The 16212-nt window shown below is 43.6% G+C and overlaps 1 protein-coding gene across 1 annotated transcript in view; it reads left to right on the forward strand.

Moving 5' to 3' along the window:
• The window catches only part of Ints14 (integrator complex subunit 14), a 26741-nt gene extending 11227 nt beyond the window's left edge, over positions 1 to 15514 (forward strand). The window contains exons 5-13 of the mRNA XM_021172255.2: positions 146 to 301; positions 1115 to 1233; positions 1649 to 1791; positions 4003 to 4095; positions 6505 to 6649; positions 8119 to 8252; positions 10470 to 10588; positions 12435 to 12500; positions 14200 to 15514. Of these exons, the coding sequence (XP_021027914.1) occupies positions 146 to 301; positions 1115 to 1233; positions 1649 to 1791; positions 4003 to 4095; positions 6505 to 6649; positions 8119 to 8252; positions 10470 to 10588; positions 12435 to 12500; positions 14200 to 14442 (1218 nt within the window). The 3' untranslated portion in view covers positions 14443 to 15514. The remainder of the gene's footprint in view (positions 1 to 145; positions 302 to 1114; positions 1234 to 1648; positions 1792 to 4002; positions 4096 to 6504; positions 6650 to 8118; positions 8253 to 10469; positions 10589 to 12434; positions 12501 to 14199) is intronic.
• Positions 15515 to 16212: the final 698 nt, after the last annotated feature.

The raw sequence follows: 16212 nt of genomic DNA on the forward strand, positions 1-16212 counted from the left end.
ATATGTATAGATATGTACATATATGTATATGTGTGTATGTGTGTATATATATATATAATATGTGTGTGTATATATATATACACACATACATATATATATATATATATATAAATTTAATGTACAATCATCCTGTTTTTACATACAGGTTGTTCTGGTGACTGATGGCTGTCTTGGCATTGGCAGGGGGTCACTGCGACACTCCCTAGCTACTCAGAATCAAAGAAGTGAGAGCAACAGGTTTCCACTCCCCTTCCCTTTCCCATCTAAGTTATATGTCATGTGCATGGCGAACTTGGAGGAGGTAATACTTTCTACTCAACTCTTTTTAGTTTGATTAACTAAATTTTAGGGCTTAGTGTCTTTGTTGATACATTTGTTAATGCTTTCTTATGTATGCCATAGCATTGTCTCCACTGATTTCAACTGAGGCTGGTTACAGTTTTAAAGACTGCATCTCAAATGCTCATTGACATTCAGAGGTTCCCAACTTAGGAACATAGCTGGGGTTGTCTTTCTTTCTTTCTTTCTGCTGGTGGGCTGTGGAGGATCCAGGTGTTCTTTTGGTTGTTATGTCCCTTATTTGGGAGTTCTTATATCCATTGCAGCATAAATGTTGAAAGAGTATGTGTGCTTTAATTTTTTGGTAAAATAATGTTACTGTTAGCATGCTTTATTAAATGCTAGACTGCTTAGTTTTTCCACTTGAGGAAATTATTTGACTTTTCTCTACTCCAATTTTCTTTTCATTGTGAAATGTAGATGAGAGGCAAATAGATCTCTGAGTGTGAAGCCAGCCCAGTCTTCATAGCAAGTTGCAGGCCAGCCAGAGCTATATAGTGAAACCCTGTTTCAGAAGAATATAGATGATAGTTTCCCATGCAGTATTAGAAACTCCATGCTGGGAAGTGACTGGCCAAGGTTCTAATGTGGCGCCACCGCCTTCTGTTCTTTAGTACTTCACACTTCAGCCTTGAATCAAATTGTAGTTCTTTCTCTGTCATTTCCTGTTAAGAATACTATCCCAGTTGTTTCCTGCTGCTGTTACAATGACACTAGTCTTGGTTTGCTTAGAGTGATTGGTGATTTGTGCCCCTCCTCCCTTCTCTCTCTGCAGCTTCAGAGCACCGATTCCTTGGAATGCCTTGAACGACTCATAGACTTAAATAATGGTGAAGGGCAAATTTTTACTATTGATGGCCCCCTGTGTTTGAAAAATGTGCAATCTATGTTTGGGTGAGTATATGTGTAAAGCCTTCCATCTTAATATTTAATTCAGAGTATAGTTTGACAGCTAGGAAGAATATCTGTTTTATTATTGCTGATTGTGTGACTCAATTCTCCCCAGGAGCCCAGCTCTCAGATAAAATGAGCAGAAGCAGTAGGTTTAAAAATTCTCTTGTTTTCTGATTAAGTATAACTGAGTCTATATATTAGCCTGCAAAAATGACTTCCTTATAATGCTCAGCAGTTTCTAACGTTAAATTGTTTGGGCCTTCTCTGAATTGAAATTTTATCACAAATGTCAGCTTGTATTCTGTTTCCCAAATGCTAAGGTTAGGCTTAGAATAAGTGGGAAACAATAACAAAGTTTGCATCTTTAAAGATTTCTTGTATATGTGTTATATCACTGCTCTGTAATGTCTTCTAGAAAGCTGATAGATCTGGCGTACACACCTTTCCATGCTGTTCTCAAGTGTGGCCACCTAACGGCTGATGTACAAGTCTTCCCCAGGCCAGAGCCTTTTGTTATAGATGAAGAAATTGACCCCATCCCTAAAGTCATTAACACAGGTAACTGTTTTGAAACTTCCTTCTTAATTTTTCTGTTATCTTTAACTTACCTAAGAGGTGACAGGTTATTGTCTTTTGGTAAGAGCTTGAGTTAATCTCCAATCCTTGGTCACTATAACTACATGTTACTAGAGTTAAAAAAAGAAAAACAGACAGATTGACTTAAAATGATAAGGTCTTCAGTCTAGTGTTCTTCCAGCTGAGCTATTTGAGCCACCTGAGGTGATTGTTGGTAAAGCATCTGAGATTCATTAGCATCCTACCTAAGGTATATGAAGAGCTATCTTCTAGCTCTGGCGCTATGACTTGTGCACTGTGACCCCGGAAGTTAGCTGCTTCTTTCGGTCCTAATGAGTAGGTGTGGGGAATGAACCAGTCAGTTGCTAAGCTCTTAGTTCTGGTAGACGAAACCATTCTAGCCCTGCTTCTTGTATTAAGCCTAAAACAAAATGCTTTCTGCATCCTACTGCTTCGATCTAGTGTGTGTTTGTTGATGCCATACTTAGCTGAATTTGAAAACTTTGAATTGTGGAGAGTTGCAGGAGAGAATTGTCTTCCATTGGCTGGAAGACTCCTGAGTGGTGAGTGCATGTCAGAGCTCTCAGGGACAGACATCATCGCTCTAAGTGTTGCTGATGCCTGGCCTAATATAGTCCAACACTTACTAGATGCTCAACAGGTAATTGCCGACTCAATAAATGATTAGAAATAAGTGTGTAGTAAGTAAGTGTTGATGGTTTGCGGTGTAGAATTTTTAGAATGAAAGCCTGTGAGCAGGCTTTAGCTTTTGTGCCTTTAGCTTTTGGCTGTCCAGAAGTAGGATATATCCAGGTTCATTGTCACAGAATATAGTAAACTGTACCTAGGGTTTAGTGCCTTCAAACCAAATTCTACTTCCCTCCTGCCCTTTATTTAAATATTTCTTTTCTTTCCAATATAAACTTTTAGTCTTATACTTTGTAACTTGTACCTAAGTCACCCAAGTGTCTGTCGCAAGCCCTTCTCTACTCAGCTCAGAGCCATTAAATGCTCAGCTAGGGAGGCGCTGACAGCAGGCCTGCAGGGAGGGACACACCCTGCTGTATCACAGAAGTAGCCACTTGGGATACACAGCATGATCCTGGGATTTTGAAATTGTTTTGCTAATGTGGCTGTGCTTCTGGATATACTTAGAAGAGAAATTGAAATAGTGAATGAGTCTGTTTTCTTTACAATTTTTATATTTCAAAGTTTTGTGTTAATTACTTATATAATCTAATATTTTATTAAAAATTCAGTTTAACTTTAGTGTTTTATTTTATTTTTGAGACAGGGTGTCACTAGAAGGCTCTGGCTGGCCTGGAACCCTGCCAGTTTTGCCTCCCAGGTCCTAGGATTAAAGGCATTTGCACCACACCCACCCAGAAACTTTTTAGGTTTGTTTTTAGGAAATACTTTTGGGTCATAACATGGCTGCTGTAAAGGAAAGGAATCATTATTGTGTTATTCTGTATAGAATTTTTTTCTCAAGTAAAGCTTCTTTTTGAGTATGGATGTGGTATATACACAAGAGTTTGCAGAGGCCAAAGGAAGACATTGTGGGTCTTCCTCTGTTATTTATGCCTTATTGCCTTAAGACAGGCTCTCACTAAAATAGAAGCTCCCATTTCATTGGCTTTGATGGCTAATCTGCAGTCTCCCAGGACCCATGTCAATATCCCCTGAGCCTGGAGTTTTAACTCATATGGAGGTACGAGTTACATCTGGTTTCTGTGAAATGTTGGGGATTCTAACTGCAGTCCTCATGTTCAAGCATTCTTAGCCACTGTGCCATCTTCACATCCCAAAGGAATGTTCTTAAAATGGTGGCTCTACCTTCCAAAGGCTGAATGATGTTGTTGTACTTACTTTAACACTCTCCATATGTGACCTTACTGCCCTTGATTATAGAGGAGAATTTGACCTTTAAGCTTTTGCCTTGACTAAGCTCCTAGCCTCATAAAAATAAAATTTACCTTGTTTTGTTATAAAACTTGAATTCATTAAATAAAAGTCATTACAGTTTGAGGTACTTAAAATGAAAATTATCTATGATCCTTAAAAAAGTTTAACAATTTTCTTAGTTATCATATTTGAAATTTTTGCCTTGAAATAATATTTTTAGAATCTAACACATATAAATAATGCATTTTCCCTATTGTGAATACTTCTGTGTTGATTTCTCGCTTACAGACTTGGAAATAGTGGGCTTTATTGACATAGCTGATATTTCCAGCCCCCCAGTTTTGTCCAGGCATTTGGTCTTGCCCATAGCACTTAACAAAGGTGAGTTCTCTTCTTCTCCCTTTGGTTTACATGGAACATTGTGTTTTCTGAAGTCATTCCTCAGTGTCGGATGGTAAGCTGGCCCGCTGGGCAGACTTGAACTGGATTTCAGAAATCTAACGTTGCCTCAGATCCCAGAATAGGTAAGGTGCTGCCTTACGCTGTGGAAGCTTTTTTTGACACGTTACATTGTGCACTGGTCTGGGGACTGATGGTGGAAGACCTCTTCAGAGGTGGTAGCTCTAGGATCTCTACGCAGGGCTTTCCTAAGAGGAACACACTGAGAGAAAAAGGGGAAAGGACACAGCTTTGTTCTGCCAGTTCCAACCATGCATACAGAGCATGACTGCATGCATCATGACTCCTGCTTGTGAGGCTTCACTGCAGACTGTACATTGCTGCATTAGGAACTGTAAAGTCATATCCCCAAATCTCAGCCTCTCTCTGAAGTATGCCAACCCCTAGCTGTTTGAAATGTTCGTTGCTGTATTCTAAGTTGACCATCTACCTTATATTTAGCAGTTCTCTTCAGGAAATATGTGTTGCAGGTCACACCTCCCCTCTTGTGTCCTCTGTGTCTGTGAATGCTTTACTATGAGAGCTGGAGTATGGATCATCCCATGAGCCTTAGTCACTCATTCACAGCAAGGAGCATTGTAATGCTCTTTTATTTTCTATGTGTTTTGAGACAAGGTCTCAACTCTGTACTGTAGGCTAGCTTCACACTCAGCCTCCTAAGTGCTGGGATTACAAGCATGAGCCACCGTGCCCAGTTCACAAGCAAAATCTTGATATTCATGTACAGCAGCTTATTAGGATCATTGTGTTTATAAACCTATGTTTTCGGAGAACAGCCAGATTGTCCTAACTGTCACATCCTAGGAGAATTCTGTATGCCTATATAATTGCTAAGCAGAAAGTAAGTAAAGTATTGGGAGCAGGGAACAATACAGGAGCAATAAGGGAAAGCAGAACAGGGCAGTATTGTAATGTGCATTGAATACCAAGCTATAATGAAGATTCCTCCTGTTGAAGTAAAGAGTCTCTGAGTAAGCGATCAGACAGATGTTTTTAGAGGAAAGTTAACTGTAAGAAGATTCACCTACAGCAGTGTATGGGAGACCCTAGAGTTGGGACCTTAGTTCATACCACTATGTACTTTGCACTTGGTTCTCCAGTGTGAGGGCTGTTGGCTTGGGCCACACTTGATACTTCTGTGTCTGATTCGGTTTGGATTGGTGCCTCAAGTCTCCAATGGCATCTCAATGAATTTTCTATAGGAATGCTATGCAATTGTTTTTATATACAACTCCCCTGGGCTATATAATTCATAAGCCATAGACTTCAATTTAAAGAGGATAATTAGAGTTAAGAAATGAGCTCAGTAGTAAGGCATAATAAATCTATCAAGTCTAAAGACTTAAGTTTGATACCCAGTACACCCCCTCCAAAAAAAAGTTTGTTTGTTTGTTTGTTTTTAAACAGGTAGGAAAATGAGGCAGTTAGTAAAGTAATAAAGTTCTTGTCTTGAGAGCATGAAGACCTGAGTCGAGTCACCAGCACTTATGTAAAAGAGCTGAGTGGGTACACACTCGTAGCAGGTACCCTGGGGTAGATAGGTCTCATGAATGAATGAATGAATGAATGAATGAGTGAGTGTTTTAAAGAAAAAAATCCAGATGGAGTAATAAAAGCTTATAATCCCAAGCTAAGGAGGCAGAGTCAGGAGGAGCTCTGAGGCTCACTGGTCAGCCTTCCTAACCTGGTTGATAGGCTCCAAGCCAATTCGAAGCCTGCTCAGAGTGGGTGCATTTCTAAAGCTAACACTTGAGATTGTCTTCTGGCCTCCACACACATCTGCATATGCATCTGTATGCATGCTTTTTTTAAAAAGTGAAAAATGATAATTTCTCTCATGGTAAATAAATGGTATCTTTTTTGGAGGGAGGGGGCAGGGTTTCTTTTCTCTGTGAATCAACCCTGGATGTCCTAGAACTCACTTTGTAGACCAAGTTGGCTTCAAAACTTTCAGAACTGCCTACCTCTGCCTCCCTAGTGCTAGTATTAAAGGCATGCACCAGCATGCCAAGGCCAAGTGGTGGCTTTTTAAAGTATGTTTACAGAGTCTGTATTGCCACTATCACCATCCATTTCAGACCTTCCCATCATCCACCAAGAGGAACCCTATAACCATGGATCCTAAGACCCCTTCTCTCTGTGGGCTGCCTCTGCTATCTGTTTCATATACGTAGATGAATGTATTTGAAGTTTTTATATGGACATTTTGTGGAAAACTGTGATTTTGTAACTTGTTATAATGTTCCTTTACAGTTCCACGTAGTTCCCTTCAAAGCATGAGATAGTTAAGAGTTGAGAATTTTGTAGCTAATATGCTAACCTGTTTTACAGAAGGTGACGAGGTGGGTGCTGGCATCACTGATGACAATGAAGATGAGAATTCAGCCAATCAGATTGCTGGCAAAATACCCAACTTCTGTGTCCTGCTCCACGGCAGCCTGAAGGTGGAAGGAATGGTGGCACTTGTCCAACTAGGGTAGGAAGGGTTCATTTGTACTGCTGACCCAGAGAGAGCTACACAGTGGAGCGTTTCACAGACCTAAGGAAAGACATGGAAAGATCCTGGTCACTCTTCCCTTTCCTGCCATACCCTTATCACCTCCATTACCTTCCAGTTCTTAGTTAGCCCACAAAGTAAGTGGGAGGTGACCTTTTTAACTGCATCGATTTAATGTGATATATCTTCTCTTTTAAGTTGTTAGTCACATGTTTACTTTAGAGAGAGAATTTTGCTGTGACCCAAACTGTTCACACACACACATGATCCACATGCCTCAGGCTCTAAAGTGCTGGGATTACTGCTATACCAAAAGGTTTTCCTTTTTAAATCTTGCATGGGTGCTGAGAAGCAAACCTTGGTCCTCTGCAAGATGGATAGTACCTCTCATAGTAACCTCTGTTTCTGGGAACCCACACTACCTACTGCTGCTTGTTAGCTCATGCCACCCCAACACTGCACAGATGAGGAGACTGAAGCTTTGATAGACAGGAAATGGCCCAAGATCACAAAGATAGCAAACCCAGAGCCAGAGTTCTTAACCTGCATGCTTAGTCCAGAACGCATGCGGCTGCTCTGAGTTCCTTCCCTGTGTGGAAAGAACCAGCTTTCATATTGTCTGTAGTCGTGAAACCTGCAAAGCTGTCTGCTTCTCTTCCTGTAACACCTGGTATTGGAAAAGAGGAGGGGGCCTTCTGGCCATGACCCGGTTTTGTCGGATATAAAAGATCAAGGAGTTAAGATTAATCATAGGAAGCATATCTCCATTTCTGGTTGAATGAAAATTCCCGAAAGAATACAGTAGGTTTTTTATTTATTTTATTTTTGTGTGTATACACATGTGTACATGTTCAGGTGAGAGCAGGGTGTCCATGGAGACCAAGGGCTGGAACTGGATGACAGGCGATGTGACCTTCTGGTCCTCTGCAAGATGGACAGGTGCCTTTGAGAGAGGCCTGCTCTGGTTCCTGGCACCCATGCTCCCGCTGCCTCCGCCTGTGGGGATCTACTGGGGCCATTTCAGAAACTTGGGCAGAATTCTCTCACTGCTGCAGACCTTGCCTCTGGTGTTGCTGCTGTCACTCCAGGAGGCAACCGGAGGGACCCGAGGGCTGCGGCATCTGTTGCTCTGCGCCCAGGCTCGGACCTGCTGAACTTTCACAGCTCTGTTCTCTCTTAAACCACTTTCAGTGCACACACAGCTACACACATTCACACACACTCACACATAAGCTCAGTCTTACACTACACATACACACACACACACACAGAGTTTTGTCTGACTAATATGTATCTCAGAGAGTTGGAAATACTATGTTCATTTTCAAGCTTAAGATTTGGCTTTGGTGAAGTACTACACCTGACCAAAAACTTAAGACTGTTTTCAGAAAGGCTTCTGTAACCTGACGGTCCTAGGCTTGACGTTCTGTTCACCCATCTTCATCTAGGCCTGAATGGCATGGAATGCTCTACTCCCAAGCTGACAGCAAGAAGAAATCAAACCTCATGATGTCTCTCTTCGAGCCTGGCCCAGAACCTCTCCCGTGGCTTGGGAAAATGGCCCAGTTGGGGCCCATCTCAGGTATAATGCAGACAGATCTTACTTACTTGACATTGTTGTCTCTCTGCTGCTGTGAATGTCTGAGTGTTGTGGGAGCACTCCCGAGCTCTCTGATGTGGGTGCATACAAGGAGGACCTCAGAGTGTTTAAGGCTTGAACTCAGCTGTCTCGGCTCAGGGAGTGACGTGTATAGAGTCATTCTGTGCTCCGAATGGAAAACCCTGTGTTCCCGCTGTTGGCAGTCAGGGTTCTCAGACCACACAGCCATCTTCCTTTTGGAAACGCTTTTCCCTCACTTCACTGGCATTGCTGCTGTTTCTAGTCTGTCTTTTCTACCTCTTGTCACCATTGTGATCCACCTGTGGCATTGGGAACTTAAGGCATAGCTTGTCCCATCTCCATGGATCAGGAAGTAGAGTTGAGCTGGTGGAATTGGCTTGTAACCCTCAACTCCCACACCCATAGAGCCCATTTCTGGGTATTTGCCCTGTCCAAAAGGTTCTCCAGGGGACATTTCCCATTCAGATCTCAACAGGAAGTGTGTGTAAAGTGCATGGTACAGTGTTGCTAAATAATTGCAAATGTCTTTTCTCTTCCTGCCTCAGTTTCCAAAATGTCCTTTGGTTTCTCCTGTTGTTGGTGCTCTGTCTTTTTGTTCGTTCAGGTATAGTGAGTTCAGACTCCCAGATCTGGACCTTGAGTCTCACCTGGTGTCCCTCCACATTTGCATGTTGCATTTCCAGGTCTTGGCTGGACCGCACTGCCCCCACTCTCACTGCTGATACTGCTCTGCTCACTCCACCCTTCATTTGGTTTGGAACCGTTGTCCTCGGCCTCCAGCTCTGTTCTCACCATTACCCTTGACCCAGTTGACTCGATTTCCATTTTAGAGCTGTCTGCTATCTAGTCTGTGCCCTGTGAATAAAAGAGCTGAAGTTTTCAAAGTCTGATGGGGAGTAGACTCAACAGTGCGTGAGGTCAGGTCACAGCCAGGAGCACAGCTGATCTGACAGCTGCCTGTGGCTTAGGAAGAAGATCTTCCCGGGCAGAGGCACGCCAGCTGAGTTTGCTAACCTGATGGAGGAAGAAAGGACCGGGGAAGCAAACAGACACCTGTGGGAAGGGAAGAAGAAGCTGGAGTGCTGGAGGGGCAGAGAGTAGGTTAGAGACTGGCTGAGTGAGAGCAGAAAAGACCTGCTCCCAAGAGACTGTGTGCAGGTTCTGGGAAAGCACAGCTGAGGAGGAATGATGATAGCTCCTTCAGCTGTGATGCCAGCACTCAGGGCAACAGTTAGGAGACTGTGTGCTGATGGCCCTAATCCAGGTAGGAGATAAAAAGACAATCTGCATTCCAGTGCTAGTGATGGAATTCAGTTGGTAGGGTCTGGCAATGCATGAAGCCCTTGGTTCAGTCCTCAGCACCTCATATGTCCGGTGTGGTGCTGCACACCTGTAATTCCAGGGGTCTGCATACTACAGAACTGCAGTGGCTTTAATTAAAAGAATTTGGCTATATAAAATAAATAAATGTGTGTGTGTGTATGTGTGCGCGTGTATGTCTGTGTGCATGCATGTCCATGTGTGTCCGTGTGAGAGTATTGAAACAAGGTCTTGCACTGTAACTCAGGCTTTTTTTCCTGCCATGTGTGACTCCGTAGTTAACTAGCCACATGAGATTATTTAAATTTATTTAAAATTTAAGAACATAAAATTGCCGGGCGTGGTGGCACACGCCTTTAATCCCAGCACTCGGGAGGCAGAGGCAGGCGGATTTCTGAGTTCGAGGCCAGCCTGGTCTACAAAGTGAGTTCCAGGACAGCCAGGACTATACAGAGAAACCCTGTCTCGAAAAAACCAAAAAAAAAAAAAAATTGAGTTCAAGTGTAGATGTTTCTTGTATCCTAGAAAGTTTGGGTGAAGATCTCTGGGCTAAAATATAGAGCTGTGGGTATGCTGTAGCTGTAAAGTGAGTTTTCCCAGTGCGTGTGTTTGGTTTGCTGCCCTTGGCCTTTGTGTAAAGCTCATGTGAAGCTGGTTCCTTTAGGACATTACACTAGGTCCCTGCAGACTCTTTAATCTCCTACTTCAGTGACTCATCTGTTGAGAACAGATTCTCTAGCATGACTGAAGTTAATGTAATTTTCTGTTAATGATAGAGCAATTCAAAAGCTAGTCACCTAATTGGAAATGTAATTGTGTTTGCTAGGTGTCGTCTTCAAAATTGTCTTTTTCTTTAAGATGCTAAAGAAAATCCTTATGGGGAGGATGACAACAAGAGCCCATTCCCCCTGCAGCCCAAAAACAAACGAAGTTATGCCCAGAATGTGACTGTCTGGATCAAACCGAGTGGCCTGCAGGTACACAGTGCTTCCAGAGGGCTGGCAAGGGGCTGGATTTGATTGCTCTCTCCTTTGCTACTGTGTAATTCATTTACTTCTGATGTCTGCCCTTGTTTTCCAAAAGGACATGAGATGGCCTACAGTGAGACACATATACAACACAACCATTTTTTACAAAATTTAGAGCAATAACAAAACCAGAGGGGAAATGGAAACAATTGTGCCTGCAACCAGAGGCAAAATGGCACTTGTGTTTGAGGACTTTGGTTCTGGGCTTCCTGCTACCAAGGTCAAAAAAGAAGCAAATGCCTGTATAGTTTTTCTTGTCTAATAACAATAAGCATGGCAACATTTCTGGATAGAAGGATTTGTTCAGCATTGGATCTTATTTTTTTATTCTTTATATTTTTAAAACAGATTCATGTAGTCCAGGCTAGACCCAAATTCACTGTATAAGCTAGGCTGGTTTTGAATCCCTAATCCTCTTGTATCTACCTGCCAAGTGCTGAGACTGCAGACATGAACCATCACACCTAGTGTACCAGCACTGGATCCCCAACCCCCAACATAACACACACACAGTTTCACTGTGTAGCCCTGGTTGTCCTGGAACTCTGTAGACCAGGGTGGCCTCAAACTCAGAGAGATCCATCTGCCTCTGCCTCCCAAGAGCTGGGATTGAAGGTGGGTACCACCAATACTCAGCCAGCGCTGAAATTTTTAAGATGTTTTTTGAGAATTTTGTATATCAGCATAATGTATTTGATCACATCTACATCTCCCCCTCCCAACTACTCCCAGGCCCTCCCCAAATCCATAACCTACCATGCACCAGAGCATGGATAATGTGCCAGGGGCATGTCCCTTCAGAGAACATGCTCTCCCTCACCAAAGGGCCATCAGTCATCAACTGATAATAGACCTTCAGTGAGGGTGAGACCTCAGGAGCCAGCACTGCCTTTTAGTTTAAAAGTCTGTGTGCTCCAAGCAGTGGGGCACACCTGTAATTCCAGCACTTGGGAGGCAGGGGCAGGCAGATGTCTGAGATTGAGGCCAGCCTGGTCTACAGAGTGAATTCCAGGACAACCAGGGCTACACAGAGAAACCCTGTCTTGAAAACAAGTCTTCAAGTGCTAAGGTTGTGGATTTTTGGCAGGGAGGGGACGGGGGATGGGGGTTGTTCGGGGTAAGACAGGGTTTCACTCTACTGTAGCCTTAGCAAGTCTGGAACTGGCTCTGTAAGCCAGGCTGGGGTTAGACTCACAAACAGCCCTCATGCTCTGCCTCCTGAGTGCTGCTGGGGTTAAAGGCCTCACTACCAAACTTGACTGTTACTGTTTTATTGTTTTGGGGTTTGGGGGGGGGGGGGGGGAAGGAGATAGAAAGGTAAGTATTAAATTTACCATTGCAGCCATTTAAAAATGCATGGGTTAAACACTGTTTATGTTATTGGATGACCATTGGCATCATCTAGTTCCAGACAAGAAACCCTTGTATGCTTAACCACTGAACCATCTCTCCAGCCCTATTTTAAGTTGAATTTTTTTAAAAAAATGTCCTGTGAGCTAAGGGTCCAACTTCATTTTTCTGTATTCAGTTACCCTTTTCCCATTGATGGTCTAGTCATAGATATGTGGGTATCCTGGGTCTATTTTTATGAGACAATTATTAGTTTAATACATGAAGCTCTTTAAAAGAGGGCAGTGCTGTAGCCATTGTTGAGAAAAGCACTGAAAGCATCTCAGGAGTCTCCATGCGGACACAAAGTCTGTCCTTATTTCCATGTCTTTAAATGCTTAAAGCTACTCATTTTTTTCTCCAAAGCCACAGCATTCTAATGTTGAACTGTTTTTATGCTTCATAGACAGATGTACAGAAGATCTTAAGAAATGCAAGGAAGCTCCCTGAAAAAACACAGACATTCTATAAGGTGAGACATAGGAAAAGGTGGACCTAGTGGGTACAAGTATGAATGTGTACAGCGATTACATTGAGGTGTGCGTGCGTCAGTTTTCTTAGCAGTGCAATCAGGGGTGGCTGGCTAGGCTGTTCCTCCCTCACAATCCAGTTGAAGTGCCTAAATGACACAGTCCTGTGCAGAAGGTTGCTGTGAGGGGCTCAGCAAGCAGCTCAAAGGGACCATGAATCCCAGCACAGCCTCACCACTCTTGCGTGGGTATTAGGGCTAACCCCAACAAACACTGCACGTGATCCCTAGGGAATGTCCCAGAACACAACATAAGCTGCCTCAAGGAATGACTAGCCAACAGTTAATGTAAGGGAATGGATGTGCTCTGCAATCATGCCTCTAGAATCTAGAATCACACTGGTTGTTCAGGGACCAAAGTGACAAGGGATGAAGTGGAGTGGGGACATTTGGGCTCACCTTAAGAAAGAGAGAGAGACAGAGACAGAGACAGACAGGCTCTCACTAGCTTAGCTTGTAACTTGCTATGGAGATCAGGCTGGCCTGGAACTTGGAGATCTGGCTAGACTCACTGTTTTACCCCCTTGTCCTTTTGGAGTTTGGCTGAATTAGATTAAGTGCAGTGTGAGGTGGGCCTTAGCCTGTTAATTTTAAAGTACAATAATATATAGGGGCTAGAGAGATGGCTCAGAAGTTAAAGAGCACATTCTACTTTAGAGAACCTGGGTTCAACTCCCAGTGGCTCACAACCATCTGAATGGCTCCAGAGGATCTGACTCTCTGAGGGCACCAAGTATGCACACAGTGTGTGTGTGTGTGTGTTCAAAACACCAATATACATAAAAATGAAAATAAAATAAAACTCACCCTTGGGTGAGCATCTCTTCTGGAGAGCGCACCTACCTTGTCTGAGTAACATCTTACTACCTTTGATCACTGTTGTCTTTCAATCTAGTTACTAGCAATCTGGGAAAACTGGACAAACTACAGTTTTAATCAGAGTTTGGTTAGAAAGCCTCTGAGCCAGCCATACCCCCAAACTCTGTAATCCACATAAGCCCTGACCTGGGCTCAGCTGCAGCCTATCTCTGCAGTTTGTACATGTTTGCTAGTGTTCTTTCTGTTCAAGCAAGCATGCTTGTACAGTCGTGAGGTGGTCTTTTATTTTTCCTGATACATTATAACTAGCTTCATGTCTGAAATTAGAAAAGGCCTGACATCTGGCTGCCTCAGTTCCTCAAGTGCATGAGGAAGGAGCCTCCTCCCTGTGTAAACAGGGCATCTGAGAGCACAGCAGCCACCCAGCTTGGCCACAGCACGTCCAAGCGAGTGGTGGGGTACTTCCTCTGCTGTCTCCTCCAAATGTGTTCATTCCGTGGCTAATTAGAGAGGCACCAGGCTGAGGCTGACATTTGGAGCCGGCCTTTCCCATGCCTGATTAGGAGAGGGAAACCAGTCCCCAGAGTCAGCACGAATCCTGTAGGCAAGGTGCTTGCTGTGTTTGGCATAACTGCATTAACTGTGATCAGCTTGCTGATGATTCTAGCTGCTGAGCATGCAGCAGACATCACTGGCCAGTTATGCATCATGCTGCTGTCCCTGGTTCTTGTGTAAAACAATGCTCCTAAGTGAGGGTCAAAGAGAACTGACTCTAAGCAGAGTACTTGGAGATTGTGTGAAGAGAACTATCCATGTGTTTCAGGAGCTGAACAGGTTACGAAAAGCTGCCTTAGCCTTCGGTTTCCTGGACCTGCTTAAAGGGGTGGCCGACATGCTGGAGAGGGAGTGTACCCTGCTGCCTGACACAGCCCACCCAGACGCCGCATTCCAGCTCACCCACGCTGCCCAGCAGCTCAAGCTGGCCAGCACTGAGTATGCCATATATGACCACAACATCACACCCCTGCACACAGACTTCTCAGGGAGCAGCACTGAAAGAATGTGATGCTGAGCTCCGGAGTGTTCCTTCACGTTCACTTTGTTTGAAGGCAATTTAGAGTTAAAACCTTCTCCAGCTTCTTCAGCTCTATCAGAAACAGCATTTGCCCGTCTGAATGTTTCTACTGCAGTCTGAGAAAGGTCTGAAGGCTGGTTGTCTGGGGCTCAGTCTCTAAGTCCAGAAACAGCCTTTGTTCCATGATAGGCACAGCTCCTGAGAAGCTTGGACAGATGAGGAGCGAGCGCAGGAAGAAGCCTAGTAGCAGCCAGGGCCGTCCAGCATCCAGAAAGCGACTCTTCATGTCTCAATTACAAGGACATTCTTAAACTTGTGTGCTTGGAAGAAGCAATCCAGATGTCTAGAACTTGCCTAAGTACAAACCCGATGCCATTGAGTTTCAATTTTTTTCTTAGAACTTGTTAAAATACAAGTGGAAATGCTCAGGTGCTTCTGGTGTATCCCAAGGTACACATTTTTAGACTGTAACCACAATATGTGTAAAATCACTCCTGTTCATGTTTTTAAATGAAAATTAAATATTTGATTTTCTATAGTGATTGCACTTAGAAACAAATGGTGTTTTGATCTATCTTATCCCTTGAATATAATGCAGTTTCCAAAATGTCAGACTCCTAAGAAGCAATGTCTCTTGGGCCCTGTGTAACTTCCTAGTTTCTGACAGTGATCAAGCTTTGTACCTCAGCAAGGTTCTGGCCAGTGGTTCTGAGAGCACTGATGGGAGAGCCAGGCCTCCCAGGCTGTGTCTGCACAGTGCTCACCCAGTGCTTCGTGACTGCCTTCAGTACTCCCTTAGGCTCCCGCCAGAGTCACTGTGCCTGAACAAAGCACTTTACCCATTTAAAAATCATGAGATTAAATGATGTTTAAGCACGTTATTAGGATTTTGACTGTAAATGTTTTAATAGAAATACACAATCTTTTACTTTCTCAGCAACAAAGGGGATGCTAACAGCAACTAGAACATGGGAGTTTGCACAGGGATACGGCATAGTTGGCTGCAAAGCTCAACTGCCAGGTTTGTCCACAATCAGTGAGGGAACACCAGAAGGTAACACAACAATCGCTGACAGAAGCTGCAGACTTGGGAAATACTCTTGGGTGAGATGAGGTGTGTCAAAGCAGCCAGTTTAATGCCAGTCCACTCTGGGCTCACTGCAACACAAGTCTCCTTCCTTTCCCCAAGAACAAGGGGAGCGGAAGATGGAAGCGACCACTCTTAGGCTCTTTTTTCTGGTGTTACTTCACCATAGGTTTACATGGAATGTGGTAGAGAGACTGAAGCTGTCTTGAACAGTGGCCAACCTCAAGGTCTGTATTCTGCATGCACACAGTTTGTTGTTGTTGTTTTTAAAAACAAAAACAAAACAAAACAGGCTGTGGTGGCTTTTGCCTTTAGTCCCAGCACTCAGGAGGCAGAGGCAGATGGATCTCTTTCTGTGTTCAAGGCCGGCCTGGTCTACAGAGCAAGTTCTAGGAGAGCCAAAGCTACACAGAACAACCCTATCTTAAAAAACAAAAAAAGAGAAAAAAATCTAACAAGGAAGAAAACCGTTCAATAAAGTAATCTCACCAACCACTCAGAAATACACAAATAAACGGACTGAGCTAACCCCAAGAATTATAGATTGATTGTGTGACTGTGTGCAGCCCAAGTAGGTGTGTCTGGCCTACGTCAGTGTTTGCGTTTGCCACAGGCATCATTACCACAACTGATCCTGCCTGTCTCCTGCATCTCTGTTCCCTTCTGACCCCTGC

Source organism: Mus caroli, chromosome 9 (genome assembly GCF_900094665.2).
Source record: "Mus caroli chromosome 9, CAROLI_EIJ_v1.1, whole genome shotgun sequence".
NCBI lineage: Eukaryota > Metazoa > Chordata > Mammalia > Rodentia > Muridae > Mus > Mus caroli.